The 22,362-nt window shown below is 58.0% G+C and overlaps 1 protein-coding gene across 3 annotated transcripts; it reads right to left on the bottom strand.

Annotated features, from left to right (window-relative positions):
• Nucleotides 1-2,315: 2,315 nt before the first annotated feature.
• On the bottom strand, nucleotides 2,316-21,670 carry PDGFB (platelet derived growth factor subunit B). 3 transcript variants are annotated; one of them, XM_027594973.2, is made up of 7 exons: nucleotides 21,537-21,670; nucleotides 13,505-13,601; nucleotides 11,119-11,208; nucleotides 9,695-9,900; nucleotides 8,199-8,343; nucleotides 4,278-4,431; nucleotides 2,316-3,910 (listed from the first exon to the last, which is right to left on the bottom strand). In XM_027594973.2, exons 1-6 carry the CDS (start codon nucleotides 21,597-21,599, stop codon nucleotides 4,304-4,306), a joined length of 729 nt encoding a protein of 242 aa, XP_027450774.1. In that variant the 5' UTR covers nucleotides 21,600-21,670; the 3' UTR covers nucleotides 2,316-3,910; nucleotides 4,278-4,303. The 3 variants fall into 3 exon arrangements, with proteins under 3 accessions (XP_027450774.1, XP_027450775.1, XP_027450776.1); XM_027594974.2 differs by having other exon boundaries at nucleotides 2,316-3,769; XM_027594975.2 differs by having other exon boundaries at nucleotides 4,278-4,428.
• Nucleotides 21,671-22,362: the final 692 nt, after the last annotated feature.

The following is a 22,362-nucleotide window of genomic DNA, read 5'->3' as shown; positions in this document are numbered from 1 at the left end:
CGAGGCCCAGATCTGGAAGGAGCAGCAACTTTCCCAGGATCACAGTAACTGGCGCGGCTGGATCAGACTAGAACCCAGGCGATGCACAGGTGTTGGGGTTCTGGAGTTCCCGATCGGATGCTACAGGATGGTGGAAACACACCAGATACGGTGTCAGCAGAGTAGGGTGCTGCTGGGATCCAGGCAGCCAGGAGCTGCGTGATCTCAATCCCCTAAACCCCTTTGCTATCACGTTACTGTTCATTTTGCCCTCCACTCCTTAAAACAACCCTGTATTTTCACAGATATTTTACTTTATACACTGTCAATGTTCACTCTTTTGTTTTCTGGAGGCAGTAGATGCTAAGCCTCTAAAGAAGGCCCCAGTTCTGCTCTAGCTGAGGGAGGAGAGCTGCTGGCTGGGACACAGAAGGCTCCTCAGGAGGAAGGAGATCTGAGCAGGCCTCAAATAGAGGAGAAGCATTCATAATGTGATGCCAAATGCCCAGACCAGCCTGGTGGCCATCTCTTTCCTAGAAAGAAGGGGGCTATTTATCAGGATTAGGGTCAATTTCAAAGGGCAGAAAACCCAAGTTAGGAGTAGCTCAAACAGAAAGAAATTTCTTCCTTTCTTATGTAAAAAAACCTGGGGGCGCCTGGCTGGCTCAGTTGGTAGAGCATGGGACTCTTGACTTCAAGGTCATGAGTTCAAGGCCCACATTGGGCACAGAGCTAACGTGGGGAAAAAAAGAAAAAAAGAATAAAAACTCGTAAGCTAGGTAGTCAGGTGGCAGGGACCCAGCCCCTTCCGTCTGGCTCCACCAATCTCAGTATTCGGCTTTAACCTCATGGCTCAATATGGCTGCTTGAGCACCAGACATCATGTCTGTATCACAGCAACAGGACAGAGGAAGGGATAAAGAAGGGAATGTCTTCTTCCCAGCAGCGGGGTTTCTAGAAGAATGCCATTTTAGGTTAGCAGTTCTAAGACCCAGAAAGGGCCCACCAGGTCCCTGGAAAGCCCACAGGCTTGGCACTACTGCTGCCTGAGATGGCATCTGGGGAGGGGAGAGATGCAGGCAGCTCTGCCTATCTCCCCCAGGAAGTTCCTGCAGCCATCCACGGAACAGCATAGAGGCGGCTGGCCGCTTCCAAGATGCCACATGCACTGGGCCCTCTATTGGCCCCCTAACTTCCACCTCCTACTGGAGTTGTCCCCCATCCTCTCAGCCAGAGTTTTCTCTGGTGCCCTGGGAACCCAGAACACTGGGTGGGAAAGAGAGGGTCCTACAGAGTTGGGCAGGCAGTCTAAGTTTCCAGCTAAAGCCCTCTGCCCCGTGCCTCCCACCACCACAGATGGACTCCAATTCCTCAAGTGTAGGACTTGGAGTCCCAGAAGAATTTAAACCAGATTGCTATAAAAGCCCTTGCTAGAGACTGACACAAGGTAGGGGCTCAAGAAGGTGAGTGAATGAGTGAATGAATGAATGAATGAATGAGTCAATAAATTACCAATCACTCAATCATGGTGTTAGTCAGTCTTAGCTCAGCCAAGTTGTCACCCAGCTTCCACTTACATACTTCCAGAGATCACTACTTCTAGGGGCAAAATGGTTTTAGTTTTAGACGGTCCTTATGATGAGTCAGATTCCCCACCTCCTAGGTTTCCCCATCAGCCCCAGTCTGCCTACAGGTGGGACCCAAAACACATTTAGAATCTTTTTTATGTGATGGGACCCAAGCCTCTGCAGGCAAGGGAAAGCACAGAATCCCACAGCTGGACCTTAGAGGCCACAAGTCTCTTGGTCATCTTCTTGTGTTTCAGAGGAAGCCCTGACCAGAGAGGGGCTAGGACTCACCCAAGGCCACACAGCTGGGGAAGGGCTGAGCCAAGATCAGACCCCCAGATCCACCTTTCAGCTGTGTTCCTTCTAAATTCCACAGCCCCTCCAGCCTTCCCCACATGGGGTACCCCTCCCCACGGCCAGCCCCACCCTATGATGCCGAGGATCTGGTGCCCTTATGGAGATCCTCATGCTGGAGAAAACCATCTCTTGTCACTGCCAGTGACAGGCACAGGGCTGAGACCTGTGGTCAGGGGGTCAGGAGCTGCTGCCAGACCAAGACCTGTAGGACAGGCTGTATGGCTCTTACCCACCCCCCAGGCAGGGGCCTCCCTCAGAACAGCAGGCCCACGTGTGTACACTCCCACGTGTGAGCGTGTGCACGAGTGTGTGCTTGCACTTTCCAGAGCCAGAGGAACACGTAACAAGCTGTCAGTAAATCCTGCCAATTCGAGAAGGGTAATTGTCACGCACGATGCCAACAGACAGAACTCCAGTGGATTCACTTGTTTTGTTTTGTGGTTATTTTTTTTTTTACAACTTTAAATACGGAATATAAATAAATTTACATTTAAAAAATAAAAGGAAAGCCCCCAAAAATATAATCACCAACTTTACAAACTGAAGGAAGCAGATTTTGGAGGGGGAGGGGGGACGGGAGGAAAGTGCAGTCGAAGGTGGGGAGGGAGGTGGGAGCTCAGACCCCACCCCAGGGAGCCCTGGGCATATTTTCCCTTTTCTCCCCCACTCCCAGCCCATGAGCCGGTTTCCTAGGAGGAGCCACCAGAAGTGGAACTCAAAAGAATCTAATACGGGGGGAGTGTGCAGGGGGCGAACAAGGACTGCCCCCTCCCTTTGGAGACTTTCTCTTGGGTTTTTCACACCCGCCTGGAAAGGGGAACTGCTTGAGCTGAGGACTCAGGAAAACGGAGGCCAGATGGACAACAGTGTTGCCTCCCCACCCAACACGGGCTCGCTCCTGTCCAAGCACTCCAAGCCATTGGCCAGGTCGGGACACAGCCAGTCCACGTGGAGCCTTCGTGTCAGTTAGGAAAAGGATCCCTTTCTCCAGACATTTTTATCTCCATCTGCCAGAAAACTGTCCTAATAAATATACAAATTGGCCACGTTCTACGGTGTGAACAATGATCCCTGCAGGAAGTGCCCTTGTGCAGTGCACACCCTGCACAAACCTACTTGGCAGTCTTGGCTGGGCTGGGACATGATGGGCAGGCCCCCTGCTGCCCTGACCCCTGGTCTTCAGCCTAACGGAGCAGAAGCATGGGGTCCAAGAGTCCCTTGGTGGAGCAGACTGAGGGCCAGGACAAGAGGAAGATACAGGGTGGAGGTAGAGAGATAAAACAGAGGAAGTGAAGGTGGGGGGAGTGGAAGGAGGCAGTGAATGCCCAGGTCACCAGCCACGTCGACTCCAGAGCAAACTTCATCTCTAACCCATCTGAGGGGGCACTTGGCTGCCTGGTGCTTGGGCCACGCCCACCCAGAGGAGTCCATACCGTCAGAGATCTCGTATGCATAAAACAAAAGGAAGCCGCTGTAAGCAGAGGTGACCGGGGAGAAGTGACCGGGCCTGGGTGCCGTGGGAGGGCTTTTCTCGAGTCTGTGCTTCCCTGCGTGGTCTCAGCCACAGGAGTACGAGGTACCCTGGCCTGCCTGGGGGGGTTCCCTTCAGAGCTGGCCAGGGGTCCTGGAACCAGGCAGGCCACCCAGGCCTAGAGGCCTCAGAGCCTTGTGCAGGGCTTTGGGCCAGTCCACAGCGCTCAGGTGTGACCCTGGCCGGGAGCCGGGGAACAGCAGGCCCACCGGTCTCTCTTGCGCTTCTATCCCAGACTCTCGGGGTCGGCGGAGGAAGACAGCAATGGAGTTCAGGTCCTCCGTTTCCTTCTCGAGCTTCCGGGCAAGGTGCTGGAGGCCAATGAGGGGACCCGCTGGTGGGTGGACGGACGCGCGGAAGGGGTAAGCACCATTGGCCGTCCGAATCAGGCATCGAGACAGACGGACGAGGGGAACAATATTATCACTCCAAGGACCCCATGGGGGCGATACAGCAAATACCATATTAAATAACCCTGTGGGCCAAGCAGAGGGACAGGGGGGCGTCAAAGACGGCCTAGGGGCTCCATCCCACGCTCACACGCCTCCCTTGCTGGGGATGGGAAGCTGATTTCCAGCATCGCTCAGGGCTGGGGCAGTTGAGGGTTAGACTTCCCACCTCCTAGGGCATGCTGGGACACAGCTGGGCTGGGGTCCCCAAAGCCCCCTCACCCACCTACCCTATGGGAAAATTCAGTTGAAACCGGGTGGAGGGGATCCAGGCTGAGAGCCGGGATTTTGTTTGGGGAAATACCTCTCCTCATCCCCTTCCACAGCCCAAGCCGCAGGCCAGAGAGAAGAAAGACCAGGGGTCTGGGCCTCAGGCTCCCCACCAGGCCTCACCTGCCCACACTCTCCTGCAGATGCCCCTAGGCTCCGAGGGTCTCCTTCAGTGCCTTCTTGTCATGCGTGTGCTTGAACTTCCGGTGCTTCCCCTTGGGGGGCCGGCGGACTCGCACTGTCCGAATGGTCACCCGAGTTTGGGGTGTCCTGGCTGCTTGAGAAAAAGAAAGGTCTTGTCAGCAGGTGGAGAGCCACTGGAGAGGGTCTATCGCTCTCAACCAACACCTGCCGCAGACCTCTCCAGATCTTCTGGGCTGAAAGAAGGGGTAGGAGTCTGAGGCCAGCCCTCCTTGGGTTCAAATCCCAACTCCACTGCTTACCAATTATTGAACTACTCCATGCCTCAGTTTGCCCACCTGTGATATGGGGGTAATAAGACCGCCCCCTCACAGGACTGGTAAAACGAATAAATGGCAGTTTATTGGCAAACACAGAGGGGAGTAGTAGATTAGCTATGGCTTCAAGTTCTTTGTCCTCACCCCACTGACCCTCCTAATTTCCATGCCCCTTGAGCCTGGCGTGGACTTAGACCTGTTAACCAGTTGAAGGAGGCAGAGTGGTGCTGTGCCAGTTCCAGGCAAAACCCTTAAGAAGGCCTGGCAGCTCCCAGAGCACCTGGGTGGCTCAGCCGGTTGAGGCTCAGATTTCAGCTCAGGTCATGATCTTGGGGTCCCGGGATCAAGCCCCGTGTCAGGCTCTGTGCTCAGCGGGGAGTCTGCTGGAGATTCTCTCTCCCTCTCCCTCTGCCCCTCCCCCTGCTGACATGCTTCCTCTCTCTCTCTCTCTAAAGTAAATAAATATTTAAAAAAAAAGAAGAAGAAAGCTTGGCAGCTCCCCCCATTTTGCCTTGGGGAGCCCTGTGCTACTGCCTAAGAAGTCTGGCTACTCTCCCGGGGAAGGCACCTGGGGAGCAGACGCCCTGGAGTACAGCAAGAGGGACATGGGCCCAGCTGCCCCACGCAGCCTCCAGACAACACATTACAACCAACGGAGACGTAAGCAGAATCACCAAGCAGAGCCCAGTCAACCCAGCAATTGCGGAGAGATGATAAAATGGTTATTGTCTTAAGCCACGAAGATCAGACTAAGAAGTGATCGGCAAACGGGAGCTGCTCTTACTCACTTTTTTCTTATTCCCTCGCTTGACCACCTGTTGAGGTTTCCTCCCACCAGCCTCTCAAGCCCCTTCCACTTCTAGGATGCGGGAGCCACTAGGCATCGGGCCAGAACCACACACTCCCACTGTGGAGCTGGGCCTCCCCATCCCTGTGCCTGTCAACACCCGGCCCTCGCCACTCCAAGAAGCGGCTCAGTGGGGCAGGCCAGAGCTCGGGCTGTGGGCCAGACCACCCGGGTTCGAATCTGGGCTTTCCCAGGTATTAGTGGCGTACGTTGGGGCAAGTCACATAAACTCTCTGCGCCTCAATTTCTGTATCTTTAAAAGTGAGCTGGCAGCAGCCCTGGCCCTCGGGTTAGGTGATAATACATGGACATAGCCAGAAACCCTTGGCTAGCACTTCCTGTGCACCTGGCAATGTTCTAAGCTCATTTCTCCTCACAGCAGGTAGAAGCGTCTACATTTAACAGATAGGAAAACCAAGGCAGAGACACTGGGATTTGGACCTAGGAGTCGGCCTCTGGAGTCCACACTTTTCAACCACTGGCCTGTAAATCACAGTACTTGTGAGCCTCGGGCAAGGTTAGCACTGGTGTCTCTTTCTCCGGAGCCCCCAGGTCAACACCCTGGCAGTGGAAGCTTCCTCTGCCAAGCTCAAGGCCCATCTCTTCCTGGGAGCCTTCCCCGGCACCCCCAGCTCACTGGGGCCAATGCCGACTTCCCACCTCACAGACATAAGCTCCCATGAGGCAGTTAGCCCATCTCTGCCATCGGGCAGTGTAAGGATGTGGGTGGGTCTCAGATTCCCCTTGGGGGAGGACACCTAGAAGGGCCACTTGAAGGGCCCAGAGTTTGGGCTCCAGAGATGGGGTCATCAGCAGGATCCTGGGCTGGGCAAAGCTCGAGCAGGCTCCAGGTCGTCATGCAGCTCATGAGTGACAGAGCCGAGTCTCGAGCCCAGGAAGCCTGACACCGGTATCACACGGTGTCACAGCACCAAGCCTTCGCCAGGCCGGGGCCAAACTGCTGAAACTGACATGGCAAGACTTTCTGTAATCTACATATTAATCAGTTGAACATGCCTTCCAAGATCCGGCTTGGAAAATCAGAGGAAGCACAGGCACACGAAAGAACCCCGTCCTAAACATAAAGGAGAATATGATTTTTCCTGACTAGAAACCATTCTATGTTAATTCTTATCATTATCCCACATGATCCGATATCCCATGTTGTTCCGTGTTAACTGTATTAATAATTTACAACAGGTCAGTTTGAAGCTGTCAAGTCATCAACCTTTCCAGGGCATCCGTGCCTCAGCTCGGCTCTCGGAACAGGGCAAAGAGGCTATGAGGCCTGCCTTTGCGAGGCTTCTAAGATGTTCTGTCCTCTACCAATAGAAAGTTACTGAGAATCAATACGTGATTTTTTTAATGCTCATCTAAACATATTAACTTAATAAATCTTGATCTTTGGGGTGCCTGGCTGGCTCAGTTGGTAGAACATGAGACTCTTGATCCAGAGTTGTGAGTTCAAACCCCATGTTGGGTGTAGAGATTACTTAAAAATAAAATCTTAAAATGATAATAATAACAATTATAATTATATAGAGAGGCCATATCATATATACATACACATATATATGGCTGTGCCCCAGCAGCCCCATCAAGAACACTGAACTGACTTATAAGGTCATCTCTCTGGACCATTCTAGCTCTAACAATGTTAAATTCTTTAAAAAAAAAAAAAAAGAAAGAAATGACAAGGCAGATAAGAGCCAGCGACTGCTGTCACGGTGAGAGAGGGGCCAAGAACAGAACCTCGGGATACCTAGACTCCAGCTGTACCCCTGCCTGGGACTGGCTGTGTGACCTTGAGCAAGACCCCAGCCTCTCTGAGCCTCAGGCACCTCCTCTGTAAAATGTGGACCAGGCAATTGGATCAGATCATTTTTTGGGTCCCTTTCAACTCAAAGTATGCCCCTGAACTTGTGAATTCATGAACTCTAAAGAGCGGAACAGAGGTCCAGTTCCAATTATCCATCTGATGCTTGAACTGTCACATCACCGCTGCATGGTTGCCCAGTCTCTACCTACACATCTTCAATGACAGGAAACTCACTACCACACAAAGCATACAATTCCATCTTGGCCTGCTGACTGATTGACAGCTTTTGGTATATGGAGTTAAAATCTCTCTCCAGCAGCTTTTCTCCACTGGTCCTAATCCCCCCTGAAGGCCACAGGGAATAAGTTTGATTTCTCATCTCATATCTGAAGATGATGTCCATGAAGTCTTCTCTTGTCCCACTATTTCATGTACTCATTCAACAAAGGAGGGGGCTATGGTAGCAAGACAGGGATGGGAGCTGCTCTGGACAAGGTCGTCAGGGCAGGCCTCTAGGAGAAGGTGACTTCTGAGTTGAGACCCAAATGAAGACAAGTAGGCTTGTGAAGAGTTGAGAGAAGTGAATTTCAGATGGAAAGTGGCACGTGCAAAGGCCCTGTGGCAGAAAGGTACCTGGCCACTCAAGGCGGTCAGGCTGGTTGGGGCAGCATAAGTGAGGAGGAATGGTAGGCAGCAAGGCTGGAAGGCCAGTCAGGGGCTAACATCCTCATGTAAAGCCTCGCAGACAGGGGAGAAATCTGGATTGTTCTCAGTGAGATGGTAACCTTCAGATGAATTTTAACCAGGGGCGTGCCTGATCCAGTTTCTGCCCCCCCTCCCCCCGGCCAGTGACAGGTGCCCTAAGAGAAGGGAGCTGCCCAGCTGAGCAATTCAGGGGTAGACCCTGGACCAGCGGTTACCTCGCTGCTCTTGGCTACTCCCTGGGCTTCGGGTCACGGGTCGAGTAGCCACCACTGTCTCACACTTGCACGCCAGGTGGTCCTCCAGGGTCACTGTGGCCTTCTTAAAGGTTGGCTTCTTCCGTACAATCTCGATTTTTCTCACCTGGAGGACAGAACCATCCAAATGCCTCCGTAAGACCACACAGGCAGGGGCTGAGGGAGCCCGCCTGCCTGCTCTCCCCCCCCCCCCCCCCGCCCTGTGTCCCCGGCAGGGATCTTTCCTCGAAAGCCAGGGGTAGAGAGGCACTGGCCCAAACAATAGCAGGACCTTGCCCTCTGCCCTTCTCGTAGCTTTTCCATCAAAACAAGCCCTCCCGACCTGGCCTCCAGCTTGGCCCCAGCCCCCTTGGAGCTCCCAGAAAGGGAGAAAGGCATTTCCGGGTTGAGTGCAGGGCCTGTGGTGTCCTCATTCCCGGAGCGCCAGCCAAGGTCAGGGACTGTGGCAGAGGCGGGAGATGGTTGTCTGGAAGGAAGTGGGGGGAGGCTTTATCCAGGAGGGAGGCGGGAAGGGGGAGGTCAGCTGTCAGGTGTCCATCCATAGAGCTGGAAGCACTGGGGACAAGAGATACCATGACAGTGGGTGGTGTGGTAGAGAGTGACACTTGCGATCTCGGGCACGGGGCCCAGGCCTGGGATGGATGGTGGGCACGGGGAAAGGCCACAGCTGACCTCGGAGGGGAGTGTGGCAAAGCAGGTGGACCATTTGGCAAGAGCGGGGCTCACCAGCCGGTGCTGAGCCCGAGGTGTGCCCCCTGCCCAGCAGCTCCGCCCCGCCAGAGTTGATGTGTAGGCGAGGCTGACCCAAGGGGCACAAAAACCTTTCCACGTGAATCAGAAGACAGCTGAGGCTTCTCTGGCCCTGCCCTGCCCAGCATGAGACCCGGAGCTCCCCAGAGCAGCCTCTATTCTAGAATTTGCCTTGAGTCAGACTGCATACCCGACCTCTCCTGAAAGGAGGCAGGATTCAGCATTCTGACCCTTTGCTAGGGGCTGCCCCAGCATTTGCTGTATCTGTTGCCTGGAGGGACTCTGTATCCTCTTTGTTAAAGACACAACAAGGAACCTGAACAGGTTTGGAGGAAAACTGAGCAGCCCAGAACATTCTGAGTGTCCAATAAATGCTTGTAGACAGGTCTCTTCAAGGGACATTTAGGGATTTGATCCCTGTAAAAGAGGAGGCAGCACCCTTCCCTTAACGTCCCACACCCAGCCCTGCCTGGGGGTCTGCCTTTGGCTTTTGGGTACAGCGACCTCGGTGGCCTTGAGGACTCACAGGTGGCCTCAGCGCACCTGCACAGAGAGCCCTAACTGGACAGAGCCCAGGAGCTTCTCCATCCCTACGCAAGCCGGCCGGTGAGTCTATCCCCCCCCACCTTGGCCAGCGCCCTGGCCCTCAGCCCTCCTCCCCCCCTCGCCCCCAGCCGGCCGGGCGGGGCGGCGGCGCGCCTGCGCACCTGGACGGGCCGCAGCTGCACCCGGGTGGGGCGGCACTGCACGTTGCGGTTGTTACAGCAGCCGGAGCAGCGCTGCACCTCCACGCACGGCGGCCACACCAGGAAGTTGGCGTTGGTGTGATCGATGAGGCGCCGCGAGATCTCGAACACCTCAGTGCGCGTCTTGCACTCGGCGATCATGGCCGGCTCGGCGACCGTCGGCGAACCTGAAGGGAGAGAGGGGAGAGCGCCGTCAGGAGGGTGGGCCTGCCCAGAGCGCTCCCCTCCCCGCAGCGGCCCTGCCCAGCGGGACGGCTCTGACCCTGCTCTCCCTCCCAGACTGCCCCGGCTGAGTCCCACTTGCTTCCACCCCGGGCGGCCTTGTGCGCCTCCTGGCTGTTAGCTGTGGGACTTGGACAGGTTGCTGCTGTGCCCGCAGCCTCAGTTTCCCCATGAGATCTACACCCACAAACCGCTGTAAGGATCAAGTGAGATCACGGAGAGTGCTGGCCTGTCAGATGTCAGTTTCCTCCCACCGGGCCTCAAGTTCGTTCCGTGATTTCACACATTTCTGGGCTCGCCTGACCCCTGGCTCCTACTCGCTTATTTATTTTGTAACCACTCTTTTATGTTGCCCTTGTACACTGTAATCTATTCTCACACCCTTGCTTCTTTCAAAGCCGGCTTCCTCAACTACGACAGGGGCTAACAGCGCCTGTACACTGCACTTGCCCATCTGAGTCATGCGAGCAGCCCACAGCAAGCCTTCGGTCCATGCTGGGGCTCTGCGGTTGTTCCCACAGAGAGACACAGAGGCTCGACTAGCTGCCCAAGTTCACTGAGGAGTGGAACTCAGGCCACCAACCCCTATCTGAAGGGCCCCCTGGCCACTATCTACAGTGTTTTGGGGACTACAGGTGGGCAGAGATGAGGAGGGGTTTAGAGCAGGCACTGGCCTCCCCTGGGAAGGCTTCCATGGGACCTAGGCAGGTGCTAAGCTTTGCCTGCTGTCCCAGCCGCAGCCCTAAGCCACAGAAGAGACACACAGCCCACCAGGACGGCACTGGGTTCAAGTGAGAAGAGCTGCTGGGACCCCAGCCCTATCCCTTCCTAGCTGTGTGACTTTTGGCCACGGCTTTACCCTCTCTGGGCCTCAGTTTCCAACTGTACAAAATGGGGTCAGTAATATCTATCTCTGGGGTTGGAGTATGAACAAATGAGTTTAAAAGCACTATATTTAGGGAACTATGTATTGGGGGATGGGGCGTGATGACTCAACTCCTCAATATAGTATATTGAAGGACAGTTTTACTTTCTTATAGTCCAACTCAGTCCTCAGTGTAGGACGAATGGGGTGGCCCAGAGCCGTGGGCTGGCTGCACGCTCCAGTTCTCCTTATCTGGCTCCCACCACGGAGGGGTCACCATTCTCGTCTGCAGCCTCACCTAGGCTCCTTCTCCCTCGGGGTAAGCTCTCCAGCTCGCCTCCAGAATGGGATCGGGTCAAATTCAGGTCCAACTCGGCCCCGTCTTCATCTGCAAGAGAAGGTACAGTCAGATGCACTCTCATTGCCCCTAGCTGGTCCGACCGTGGGGTGGGGGCGCCAATGGGGGATCTGGGGCAGGCAGGAAGGTGGCCTCTCACCCCTCACTGGCACCCCACTCTAAAGAACAGACTCCCTTTCCAGGTCCCTGTAAACCTGAGGGTCCTCGCTCTGACAAGGAGCACTCCAGGCAACCCCAGGGTGGTCATGGGGCTCAGGAGGTGGTGGGGACCGGACAGCATCCCTGGGCGGGGGGGCCTTTCAGCCCCACTCTGGGCTCTTCAGCCACATTTTTGGACAGAACCCATGTCAAAGGAGTTAAAAATAACCCTTCCCTTTTGCTACTGTAAGTGAACCCTCGTCAGCCTCCAGGGCAGGGCAAGGACCCAGAGCTCAGAAGGCCAGTTTCCAGTGCCCCTCCACCCAGTGTTCCCATAGGAAGCGCTGAGTGGAGAAATTCCCAGAATCCCCGGGGGGACCAGCATGCCCTGGACACAGCCCCTCTGGAGCCCCGGACAATGGCCCAGCTGAGCTGGAGACAGAGAGGAGGAATAGGAGTGGGGGTGGGGGCTGAAGGCAGAGAGGGGTGGGGAGCCAGCCTGCTGGGCTGCGGTGGCCGGTACCCTGAGCCCTTAAGGCCTGGGTCTTGTTCCAGCTCCTAGTATCTCACTGTGTTTGCCTCTCCCCTCTAACCTTTGACCTGCTGTCTGCCCTAAACTGTCCATTTCTCCCTCAGGTCATAAACTACAGCTCCTTTCTCCAGCCGGGGAGGCCCTCATCGTGATACCATCCTTGGTGCTCCTTGGAGCCATCCCTCTCTCTAGAGGCAGCTGACAGCACTGTGGGAGGTGAGGGCCAGACAGGAGGACTTTGAGCTTGACACTGAATCCTGGGCAGACCCTTCCAGCTCTCTGATGGCTGAAGAGTGAGCAAATAGACCGTGGGGTGTTGGGAACAAGCTCCCGCCCCCTCCCACGGGGCCCCCTTGCTGCTCTTGCTGTCTCCCCTTCCCACTGGCCCTGCCAACGACAAAGCTCCTGCTCTTCTGTGTGGGTTCCCCGGGGGGGTCCTGTTTGGAGGAGCCGGTCCTACAACGGCTGTGTTTCCATCCAGCCTACTGCTCCCACGTCAGTGTGTCTGTCTGTCCCTCTTGCTCCCTTCCTTTCTCCCTGCCATCTCTGGAATGTCCCTGGTGGAGAGGAGATGGGGGAAAAGATGTGCTTTGTGGAAAGGTTAAGTTGATTAGGAAAAAATAGCCACATGGTTGCCTCGAAACAGGCCCGCTATTGAAAACCTCTGTCTCCAATCCCGACCCCCGGCCGGGGTGTGTAGGGGCTGTCCGAGGGTGGGGGCCAAGGGCCTTGGAAAGAAACTGCAGAAAGGCTAAATTTGGAAGTTGCCCCATTGTGTTGGCCAGGGCTGGCCAGTCGGGCATGGGGTGGGGGGTGTGGGAGACGTCGGGCGGGGGGCCTAGTGAACAATAGGTGGGCCCAGCTGGGGCCCCCTCCCGCCTGCCTCGCCAGCCCCCGGCACAGGCGGGTTTGAAAGGGCCCGGGAATGCTTTTGAGAGGGAGCCAGGGGCCCAACGGGGAGAGGAAACAAAGACAGGAAATGCTGTCCCCCGTAGATAGGAGTCTGGGCAAGGATTACAAAGTGACAAAGAGACAAAACCCTAGAGGGAAGGGGAGCTGGGGGTGCAGGGGGGGTGCTGACCAGGGCTCCAGGGAACAGGCCAGAGGTTAGAATAGAATGGAATTTGCTCTGAAGACAGCGTTTATAAATACATTCCCGACCCAGCCCGGCAGCCCTGCCACGTGTGTGCCACCAAGCACGTGCCCATTTGCTGAGTGCACTCTCGGGCTAGGGCAGGGCTGCCCGCTGGTCTGGGCCAGGTGTCCCCGGGAGACCTTACAGACTGGGCCCTCAGCCAGAGGGGCAGGGAGATGGCTCCTTCGGCACCACCCTACCTGGTTGGGTCCACACCTGGATACACATTCGGCATATGCCCTGGGCACCTTCTTTCTCCCTGCACCCCTCCTGCCGGCACCCCACCCCGTGCACCAAGCCAGAGCCACAGGTGGGTGCTTCTGCCACACCCCACGTCCCAGGTACCAACCCATCCACCTACTCAGCCCTGCCCGGGGACAGGTGTGGCCGAGCCCTCCTAGGACTGCCACAGGCCTCTAGTTCTCTGGAAGTCAAGGAAGGGAGGCTGCCCCTTGCCCTGCCCCTCCTGGCCCCTGAGGACTCAGTGGAGGCCCAGAGCCCTGAATGAGGGTTCAATTTACCTACGGAGGCTCCGTGCAGCAGGCGCTGGAGGTCATCAAAGGAGCGGATCGAGTGGTCACTCAGCATCTCGTAGAGCTCCTCGGGAATGGGGTCCCCCTGCCAGGCAGACACCGTGGGGTCAAGTGAGCTGGAGTCGAGGGCTTTCTAGCCATGGCCCTCTTCCCTGCCACACACACGCACCGTCCTGTGGAAAAGCCCCACAGGGCCTCTCGGCCATGGGCAAATGGACAGCCAGGCCGGCGGGGGCACGGTTCCAGGCCTGGCAACCAGAAGCACAAAGTTCTGGGGGCCAGAACCTGCTGAAGCCTCTAAGACCCAGATCAGATGCCCATCCCCAACCCCTAAAAGGGAGCCCCAGCTTGCTCTGAGTTAGATCCGATGGTGTACATCTGTCTCCCACATCGCATCACAGGTTCCTGGAGACTCCAACCGTCTTTCCGCTTTTCCTCCCCACCTGACCGCCAATGACAGCCAGCATTTGTCACAGGAGATCTAATTGTCCCCATTTTACAGATGAGAAAACAGAATCTTCCAGCCAATTATCAGTAGAACCTGCATTCAAAGCCAAGGCTTTCTGATGGCAGAGCCTGTCCCCCCAGCCTCCTGGGTACATGAGCTGGTTCCTAAATGCTTGCAGAGCTGGACAGGCTCCAGGGGCCCCAGGTACTAACAGATCTATTTAGTCTCTTGCTCAAAAGAGGAGAGAAGGGAATCCTCAGATACAGACACGAAACCTGAAAGCTTACCCATGCCCCATGCCCAACCAAACCCTATTTTTAGAGCCCCTCTGGCCTGTTACCAAAAACACTTGAAACTTAATAAGTGCTTTAACAGGCCCCACTCCGAGCCGGGCTTCCTCCAGGGAAACCACAGGCCTCACAATGACATGACAGCAGCCTGATAGGAAGGTCACAGCCACATCCCTCGTGGTCCAGGGAAACCTGAGGGGCTGATGCCAGAGGTCTTGAGGAGGAGGCCCCAATCTGGACACCCAATGCCTCGGGGCAAAGGAAATGTGGGAGACCCTGCTTCATTTCCGAACTCACAGCCGTACAAACACACACACGAGCACACACAGATGCAGGATGGCACGGTCCTGTGGAAGGAGCCCTGGCGGGGGCGCCGGCAGACCTGACTTACTTAAACAACTCTGTGCCTCAGTTTCTCTGGATGAGGAAGCAGGAGCTCCTGCTCTAGGCAGTTCATGGAACACTCCAAGGACCTTTTTTTTTTAAAGATTTTATTTATTTGACAGAGAGAGACACAGCAAGAGAGGGAACACAAGCAGGGGGAGTGGGAGAGGGAGAAGCAGGCTCTCTGCTGAGCAGGGAGCCCGATGCGGTGCTACATCCCAGGACCCTGGGATCATGACCTGAGCCGAAGGCAGATGCTTAAGGACTGAGCCACCCAGGCACCCCTCCAAGGACCTGAGTTCTGATTGGCTCTGCACAGGCTGAGTCCCCGCCTGACAGGGGTAGGAGGTCCTCTGCCCCGTGGCCGGCCCCAGGGGGCTCTCCCCAAAGCACTGTTAGGAGCTTGGGGATGGATCAGTTTCTGGCTCCCCCAAAGCTCCGTTTCCTCAACGGTTATCATGGCGTCTGGGAACACCTCCTCCAGGGGTTCTACCCCACCCATCCAGCCCTGGCCACCCAGGTCGACCTTGGAGTGAGGGTAGAGTGTGGGTTACGTTCGCTTTTAAAACGAATTCCTTGGAACCCCCGAGCTCAGTTTTTTCATTTGAACTCAGAGCTTATAATCCTGCCTGGTGTCTAGGGTTGCCGGGAGGTTCAAGACAGGGAGGCTTGGGGCCCGAGCAGTAAGCTTGGCTGGCAGCTGGGGTCTTTCCTTCAGGGTCCATGGCTACGAAGCGTGAGATGGGGGAGGGGCATCAGTTCAGCTGCCCCTCGCTTTCCTCCCAGACTTCTGCCATGCTCCGCCTCCTCCTACTCCAAGACAGAGACCATGCCTTTGGTGTCTCCAAATGGGGACACAGGGCACTACCCACAGACTGGAAGGCAGGCGGCTGGTCCCCAGTGAAGACCAAGGCAGGCTACTTGAGGGTTTTGCCAAGCCCAGAACTGGTAGTCCAGGGAGCTAAATTCTACCCTTGTTCTGCTACTAACCACCCCATGACCTGGGGCGGGTCACTGCCCCTCTCTGGTCCTGGCCCCCATCTGTGAATCAGGGGGTCGAAGACATTTGATTCCATCCTAATTCTGACTGTGCTGGTAGAGGTAACAGAGGAAAGCCGAGGGTGAGGTGTCCAGCCAGGGCTTCCAGGCTGTCTGTGCAGTAATGATTCAATTAACCCCCCAGGAGAGGGCCCCAAGGCCCAGGACCAAATGGCATACAGCACTCATGCCAAGACCTCCTTGCCCATTGGAGAGCTGGCTGCAGTTGCCAGGCGGGGCAGAGTAGGCAGACCCCAAACAGGACTAGCAGGTGCCCCAGACCCAGCCTGCGATGCAAGAGACAATGTTTTATGGAAACGGACCCAGACCCTCCCAGGCTGAGTAGTGAAGAGCCCACGACAGATGGGGGAGGTGGGAGAAGTACACAGTAGGTGCTCAAGAAGTACTCATAAAATGCATAAAGGACTCTCCCCTTCTCCCTGGGGTTCTCTCCTGTGTGATCCTCCTACCTCCTCCACCAGGAGGACCCCCTGGGTTAATACCCCCTTCCACCCTCTAAGCAAACTGCCTCCTAAAAAGTCCACTTCACTCTACGCAGAGAGGCCATTCCTGCACATGTTTCTAGTAACTTGGCCACTGGATGCCCAGAACTCACTAAGAGCTGCCTGGATTTGATAATAACACCACAGCTAACTTTTATTAAGTGCTGACTATAAGCTAGGCACTGAGCTAAATGCTGTACCAATCCTAAGTAGCTGGCTCTATATTTTTATCCCCATCTTCCAGATGAGGAAGCTAAAGGCTTAGAGAAATAAGTAAAGGGCTACAGGTCTACACCACAAGAGCAGAGCCACGTCCCTCCCTCTTCCAGCCCACCACGGAGCTTTCTGGCACCAGGTGTCCCAGAGCAGGGGCTAGAGGGTCCTCAGGGGACACTGGCCATGGCTGAGGCGGTCACAACTAGAGCAGTGCTCCAGGCATCTAGTAGGTGGTGGCCAGTGATCCTGCTAAACATCCCACCATGCATGGGGCAGCCTTCCACAATAAAGAATTATCTGGCCCAAGATGTCAATAGGGCAGAGGTCGAGAAACTCGAGTACACAGAAAAGCAGGGGCTTCAGCTGCCAAGGAAACCTGGCCTCTTGGATGAAGCCTTTGAACAACCTTAGCTTCTTTATCTTTCAAATGGGGCGAAGAACACCTGACTGGTGTTATTGGGAGGCATAACTGCACCTAGCAGAGTGGCCGCAAATAACAGGTACTTAATGAGCTGTCAGTGGCCCATTCAGTCTTTCAGGTGGCTCCTTCAAGGGCAGCAGTGAGCAGCACACACGCCCAGGGCCAGCCAGGCAGGGCATTTTTGAGGAAGACAATTGGTGGGTGGAGAGCTGCCTGCCCCGGGAGAGCGTGTGGCTTTGCGTTATCGGGGGGCGGCGTGGGCTGGCAGGTCCCTTCCGGGGCTGGGGGCGGGTGAGGGATGGGGAAATTCAGCCTGTGGTCGGCTCCAGGATACAGCGCCCTGGGGGAGACTCGCAGGGGCACCTGGCTGGGGGTCAGAGGCTCCTCTTGGCGTGGGAGGGTGAGCAGCCTGGAGCCCGGGTTTCCTGGGCACAGGTTCTTGAACCCTCCTTAGGTGGGCAGGGACAAGAGGCATGGCATCCAGATGAAGCTGCCCCAGATCTCAGGCCCGGGGTTCCTGACAGGGCGAGGGCGCGGTGAGAAGACAGCTGGGGCACAGCCAGCCGTGGGAGCCAAGGCAAACAGTCTCCTCCCCTCCCTCCCCACCCCCAACACCAGCTGCAGAAGGTAGGAAGGACACTAGCAGTGAGGCCAGGCGAATTACCTGCTCCCACCCCGGCTGGCAGATCAAAGGGGCTCGGACCCCACCCTCCCCCAGGGCCCCAGCTGCGCACACACATTCGCACTCCCCAGCCCACCGCTCCTCCTCGGAGGGAGATGACAGGCTCAGCCAGAGCAACCAGGGGCGTTGGCTGCGGCTGGCGGAGAGAGAAGCCGGCGAGGCCTCCAAGCGCCCGCCTGCCTGACAAGTCTCAGGCCTGATTTAGATTCGATGCCAAAGCCAAGCCCTTTGAAGAAGACTTCTCCGGGCAGACCACAGAAGCCATTTAGAACCAGACTTTCCCACCTCGCATTTCCCTTCCCTATTGCTCCTGGGACCCTCCCGCCCCTCCTGAATGTTAGCCCAGCCCCACACTGGGTTGTCCGCCTCTCCCTGGAGCAGAAAATCTGTTACGGCTGGAAGAGGGGCCAGTGCTGCAGTTACAACCCGGGCTGGCCCATCACAGTCACTGCCCCCCCTCCGGGCCCGCTGCCCCGAGGGTCCTCCCCTCCACCCCAGGCCGGCCCAACTCCCAGCCCTGGCGCGGGGTGAGCAGGAATCTGCATTTGCAAGAGGCCGGGGAATTCTGCTGCTCTTAGGGAACTCTGAGCTGATCCAACCTTCACATTTTGGGGAGGGGTGGGAGAAACTGAGGCCCAGCTCAAGATACACAGAATCTCTGCAGTCTGATTTTCCTTCTGTTTCCTCCTCTGTCCTGTCCAATCTTGGAGTCCAAGTCCCAAGACGCGGAACAGAAAGGCAAGCTTGTCTCTCAAGATAGGGGGAAGGGCTCAAATGAGAATGTCTGCCTGGAGGGCAGAGTAGCCGGACGCATTGCCCTGGGGGTGAAGACTACGTGAAGCCATGTTTATAAAGCACTTAGCAAGCGCTAGACAGATGTCTGGTCCTTCCTCACTGCCTCCCCCCATCCCCCCCCCCCACATCCACTGTCCTTTCCCCAAATATTTATAGATTATCCACCTTGGACCAGGCACTGTTCCAACAATGGGAGACAGTGGTGACCAAGACAAACTCTCTAGAGGAGTTTAGACTAGTGAGGGAAAACGGACAATAAATAAACCAGAAAATGGAACAGCTATCCTAAAAGAGGCATATGGAGAGGGGGAGACTGAGAGGGACCCAGGAAGCCCATAGCAAACCCCTCTTTACCACTCTCGCTGAATCAACCCCCCCCCCAACACACACATATATAAACATTGTTCTAGGTCTTGCCCCAGAGCCTCAAAATTCTGTTCGGTCCTAAACTTGCAGACACTTCTAGGGCTGGAAGAGAGAAAAGCCAGCAAGTCAGTCCCCCACCACCTAAGACCATTAGCAAACCAGAAAGAAGCTGGGTGGCAAAGGACTGCCAGGCCCCTTCCCTCCTTCCCAGCAGAAGGGTGCTCAGGCGGGAGGCATCACATGACAGTGGGAGTTACCCTCCCTAAAAGCCAGCTCAGCGGATGGAGATAGGACCTCCTAGGCCTCAGCAGACCCTCTGCCAGGCCCAGCCTTCCCAGCTGCTGGGGCCTCTACCTGAGGCTTTGGCCAGGGACCAGGCCAGCCCCAAGGCCACCTCCAGCAGCGAGCTCTCCTGGGCTCCCTTCCCCCGACTAGCCCCCATGCTGATGGGTTTCCCTTTATGTCTCCTCCCCCAAAGCCGCCTGAGGCTGACACCGGCTTAGCGAGACAGCGCTTCTTTGGGAAACTGCAAAGCACCACACAATTGTGGCTTCCCGAGGGCCTTGTGTTCCAGGACGCTGTGATTACAGTAGGGAGAGAAGCACCAGCTTCTGTGCCATAGCGTCTCCCCCAAGCACACATATCCATGGAGTTGTGGGGAAGGAGGAGATGCTGGAGGAAGCTGGGAATGAGGAGGGCAGGCCTGGGAAAAAGCCTCTTCCAGCTGTCACCCAGCCTCTCCAGAGCGCGCTGGGATCAGCAAAGAAGACAGAACAGCCAGGTGGGAGCCCTCTCAGCAGCGAGGGTCCTCTTTAGTCTTGGAGCCTCAAAGAAGGGCTTATTGGAAGGAAGAATGCTCTGGACATCACAGCGCCCCCCAGACACATCAACACTATTTTCCGCCTCCTGGGGTAGTTGTAAAAAAGCAATCACCGAGGGGTAAAGCTGGAGGGGCGGCAAGCTGACCTGCGCCGGCAAAAAGCAGTGGGTGCTGTGGAGCCAGGATCTGATGGGAGGGTCCCTGTTTCCCCTCCCTCCTAGGGCCCAGCAAGGAAATGCGGTCACTAGAGAGACGACGAGGTTCCTGGGCCCACGGTGGGCCCACCTGTTGCGCGGGGGTGGGCACCCGGTGCCGGGTGTAGAGGGGCCGTGCGTGCCTGTGTGCGTGCGTGGGTGTGCGCGCACGTGTGTTCAGGCCGCGTGTTCGGGGGCCAGGCGTACGTGTGTGTGCGGTGCGCGCGCGTGTGCCCCGCGTGTGCACGGGCGTGGCGGCGGCGGGCGCGCGACCCGGCCGCGGTAGTGCGTGCCCGTCGCTCTGCACGCCCGCCCGCCAGCCGGAGCGCAGCATCGCCTCCGGCCAAGAGTGTGCATGCGTGGGGTGAGTGAGCGAGTCCGGGGGCCGGGCGGGGTGGGCTGCGGAGAGCAGCGGCGGGGGCGCCGCCGTTCCCAGGACGCCCTGGCACCGGCCCCAGCCCCCAGGCCCCGCGGCAAGGCGAGGCGGCAGCTGGGGCCGGCCGGCGCCCCCCTCCCCAACAGCTGGCCGCGGCCCGGGGGGCTGCAGAGAGGAGAGGAGGAGGCGTCGGGAGGGGCCTGCAGGCTTCCAGGCCGAGCCCTGCGGCCTCCCTCCCGGGTGCGGACCGCAGGGGGTTGGCCGCGGAAGGGCGGGGCCCCAGGGCGGGTGGCCGGCGGCCCTCGAGGAGCCCCGAGAACAAAAGGAGACGGCGACGGCTCCTCTGTGGTCAAAACAACCTGCGCTGGCGGCGGCCCAAGGTCTGGCCGCGGCCTCGGAGCCCTTCACCTTAACTCCTTCGCCGCCGCCGCCGCCTCCTTCCTGCGCCTGGTTGGACGCCAGGAGGGGCCCGCCCTCCTCGGGAGCCCGCGAGGTGCGGGCTCCCGGCCAACGCGGAGCGGAGGCGGGACGGGACCCAGGCTCGCCGCGCTCCCCGCTGCCCTCTCCTCCCCTCCACCTCGCGCTTCCTCCCTGCCCCGCCCCCTTTCCCACCTGGATTCCGGGTGGACTTGCCAACTCACCGCTACGTGAGGCTGGGAGGGGTGGGGGGGTACTGATCCGACCTGATAGCTCCCGCAGACGTTTTTACACCCCACCTGCCTTGCAGCTATGCTTTTACTGGCGCGCTCCGCACCCTGCAAGCGGGGGAGAGAGGCGCTTCCTCTCGCTGGGCGCGGGCGCAGGTATGGCGGGGCCTGGGGCACACACCGCCCCGAGGGCTGGATTCCTTTTTTAAAAGCCTCTCCTCCTCCCCAATTCCTGAATGCCCAAAACCTCTCTCTCTCCCCCTCTCTCTCCCCCTCCCTCCCTCTCGGCAACCCCCGCGCGCAAGACACGAGCTGCTGCTGGACTGCGCTCTAGGGCCGGGCATGCCCTGCGCTGGCCCGAGGGCGCCCGTCCCGACCGGGAGCCGGAGCCCGGGAGGGAAGGCAAATCCCCGCGGAAGGCTGGCGTGGCTGCCACCGGTGCGCGAGCTCGCGGGTCCTGGACAGAACCTAAGCTGGAACCAAAGTGGGCTTGGGAGGACGCGCTGCCTTCTGCACCCTCGGCACCACCACCCTCCCACTCTCCCTTCGGGTTCCCGAGGGGTGGGAGCCAGGGCCACACACACACCCTCCCCCGACGCTGAAAGGGCCAGAGATCTGGGATCGCCCCCTGGGAAAGAAAGCTTCCCCTACCCCCTCCCCTTAGAGCCTGGCACCTCCCGGACCTTGCGTCCCAGCCCTCGGAGGTCACCTAGCGCTCCGCGCTAGGCCCCTGGGCTGCAAGAGTCCAAAGTTCACTGCAGGGAGGGGAGGGGGCGACTAAGGGGTGCGGGTGGGGGTGATGAATGAAGCGAACCAGCCCTGGCAGCCGTCGCAACTCACCTCGGCGCTGACCAGACGCAGGTAGCAGCAGAGAGACAGGAAGAGCGCCCAGCAGCGATTCATGCCGACTCCGGGCCCGGCCCCGCGGGGCCCCGGACGCGTGGACCGAGCGCGCCGCCCCCGCGGCCAGGGTGGGGGGCGGGGGCTGGGGAGGGAGGTGGGCTCGACTCGGGTCTGCGGCGATCAGGCGCTCAGGCCGCTGCAGCCGCCGCCGCGGCTCACCCGCATGGCCCCCGGGCGCCGCCGCCCCCGGCCCCGGCTCCGTCGTTGAGGGGCTGGGGAGGGCCTGGGCGCAGGACCAGGGTCCGAGGCCGCTACCTGGGCGGATCCCGAGCCCGAGTGAGCATCCACGGCCAGGGGTCTGCGTCGCGAACCAGCCGAGGCGTCTAGCCGTGTGGGGGCGCCCAGGGGACTCCAACCTCCAAGAGGAAAAAGAACACGGCAGTCGATGGCTCGTCTTCACTCGCCGACTATAGGCGTTTTCCTCTGCCCGCCGGCTTAGCTTTTTTGCAACATTTTCTGGAAAGGCCCCCGAAGTCGGAAAGTGCAGAGCTGGGCACCTAAAGGCCAAAGTCTCCCCCAAAAAACTTTTTCCAAAGTTGGCTTTGCAGCGGCGGCCCGAGTACCCGGGCAGGGAGAGGTGCAAACTCCCGCCCGGGCCGGGTGGGGGGGGCCGGAGCGTGTGCGGCTTGGCGCGGGGCCCGGGCGGCGGGCACGGCTGCTCCGCGCTCGCGGCGTGCCCGCTGCGCGCAGTGCCGGGCGCGGCAGACAGGTGGACGCGGCGCGAGTCCGTCGGTCCGTCTGTCGTCGCGCTCGCCGCTCTGGG

The sequence above is a fragment of the Zalophus californianus genome, chromosome 9, assembly GCF_009762305.2.
Source record: "Zalophus californianus isolate mZalCal1 chromosome 9, mZalCal1.pri.v2, whole genome shotgun sequence".
Taxonomy (NCBI): Eukaryota; Metazoa; Chordata; class Mammalia; order Carnivora; family Otariidae; genus Zalophus; species Zalophus californianus.
Note: the sequence above shows the minus strand (reverse complement) of the source record. Positions and strands in the feature narration are given on the sequence as shown.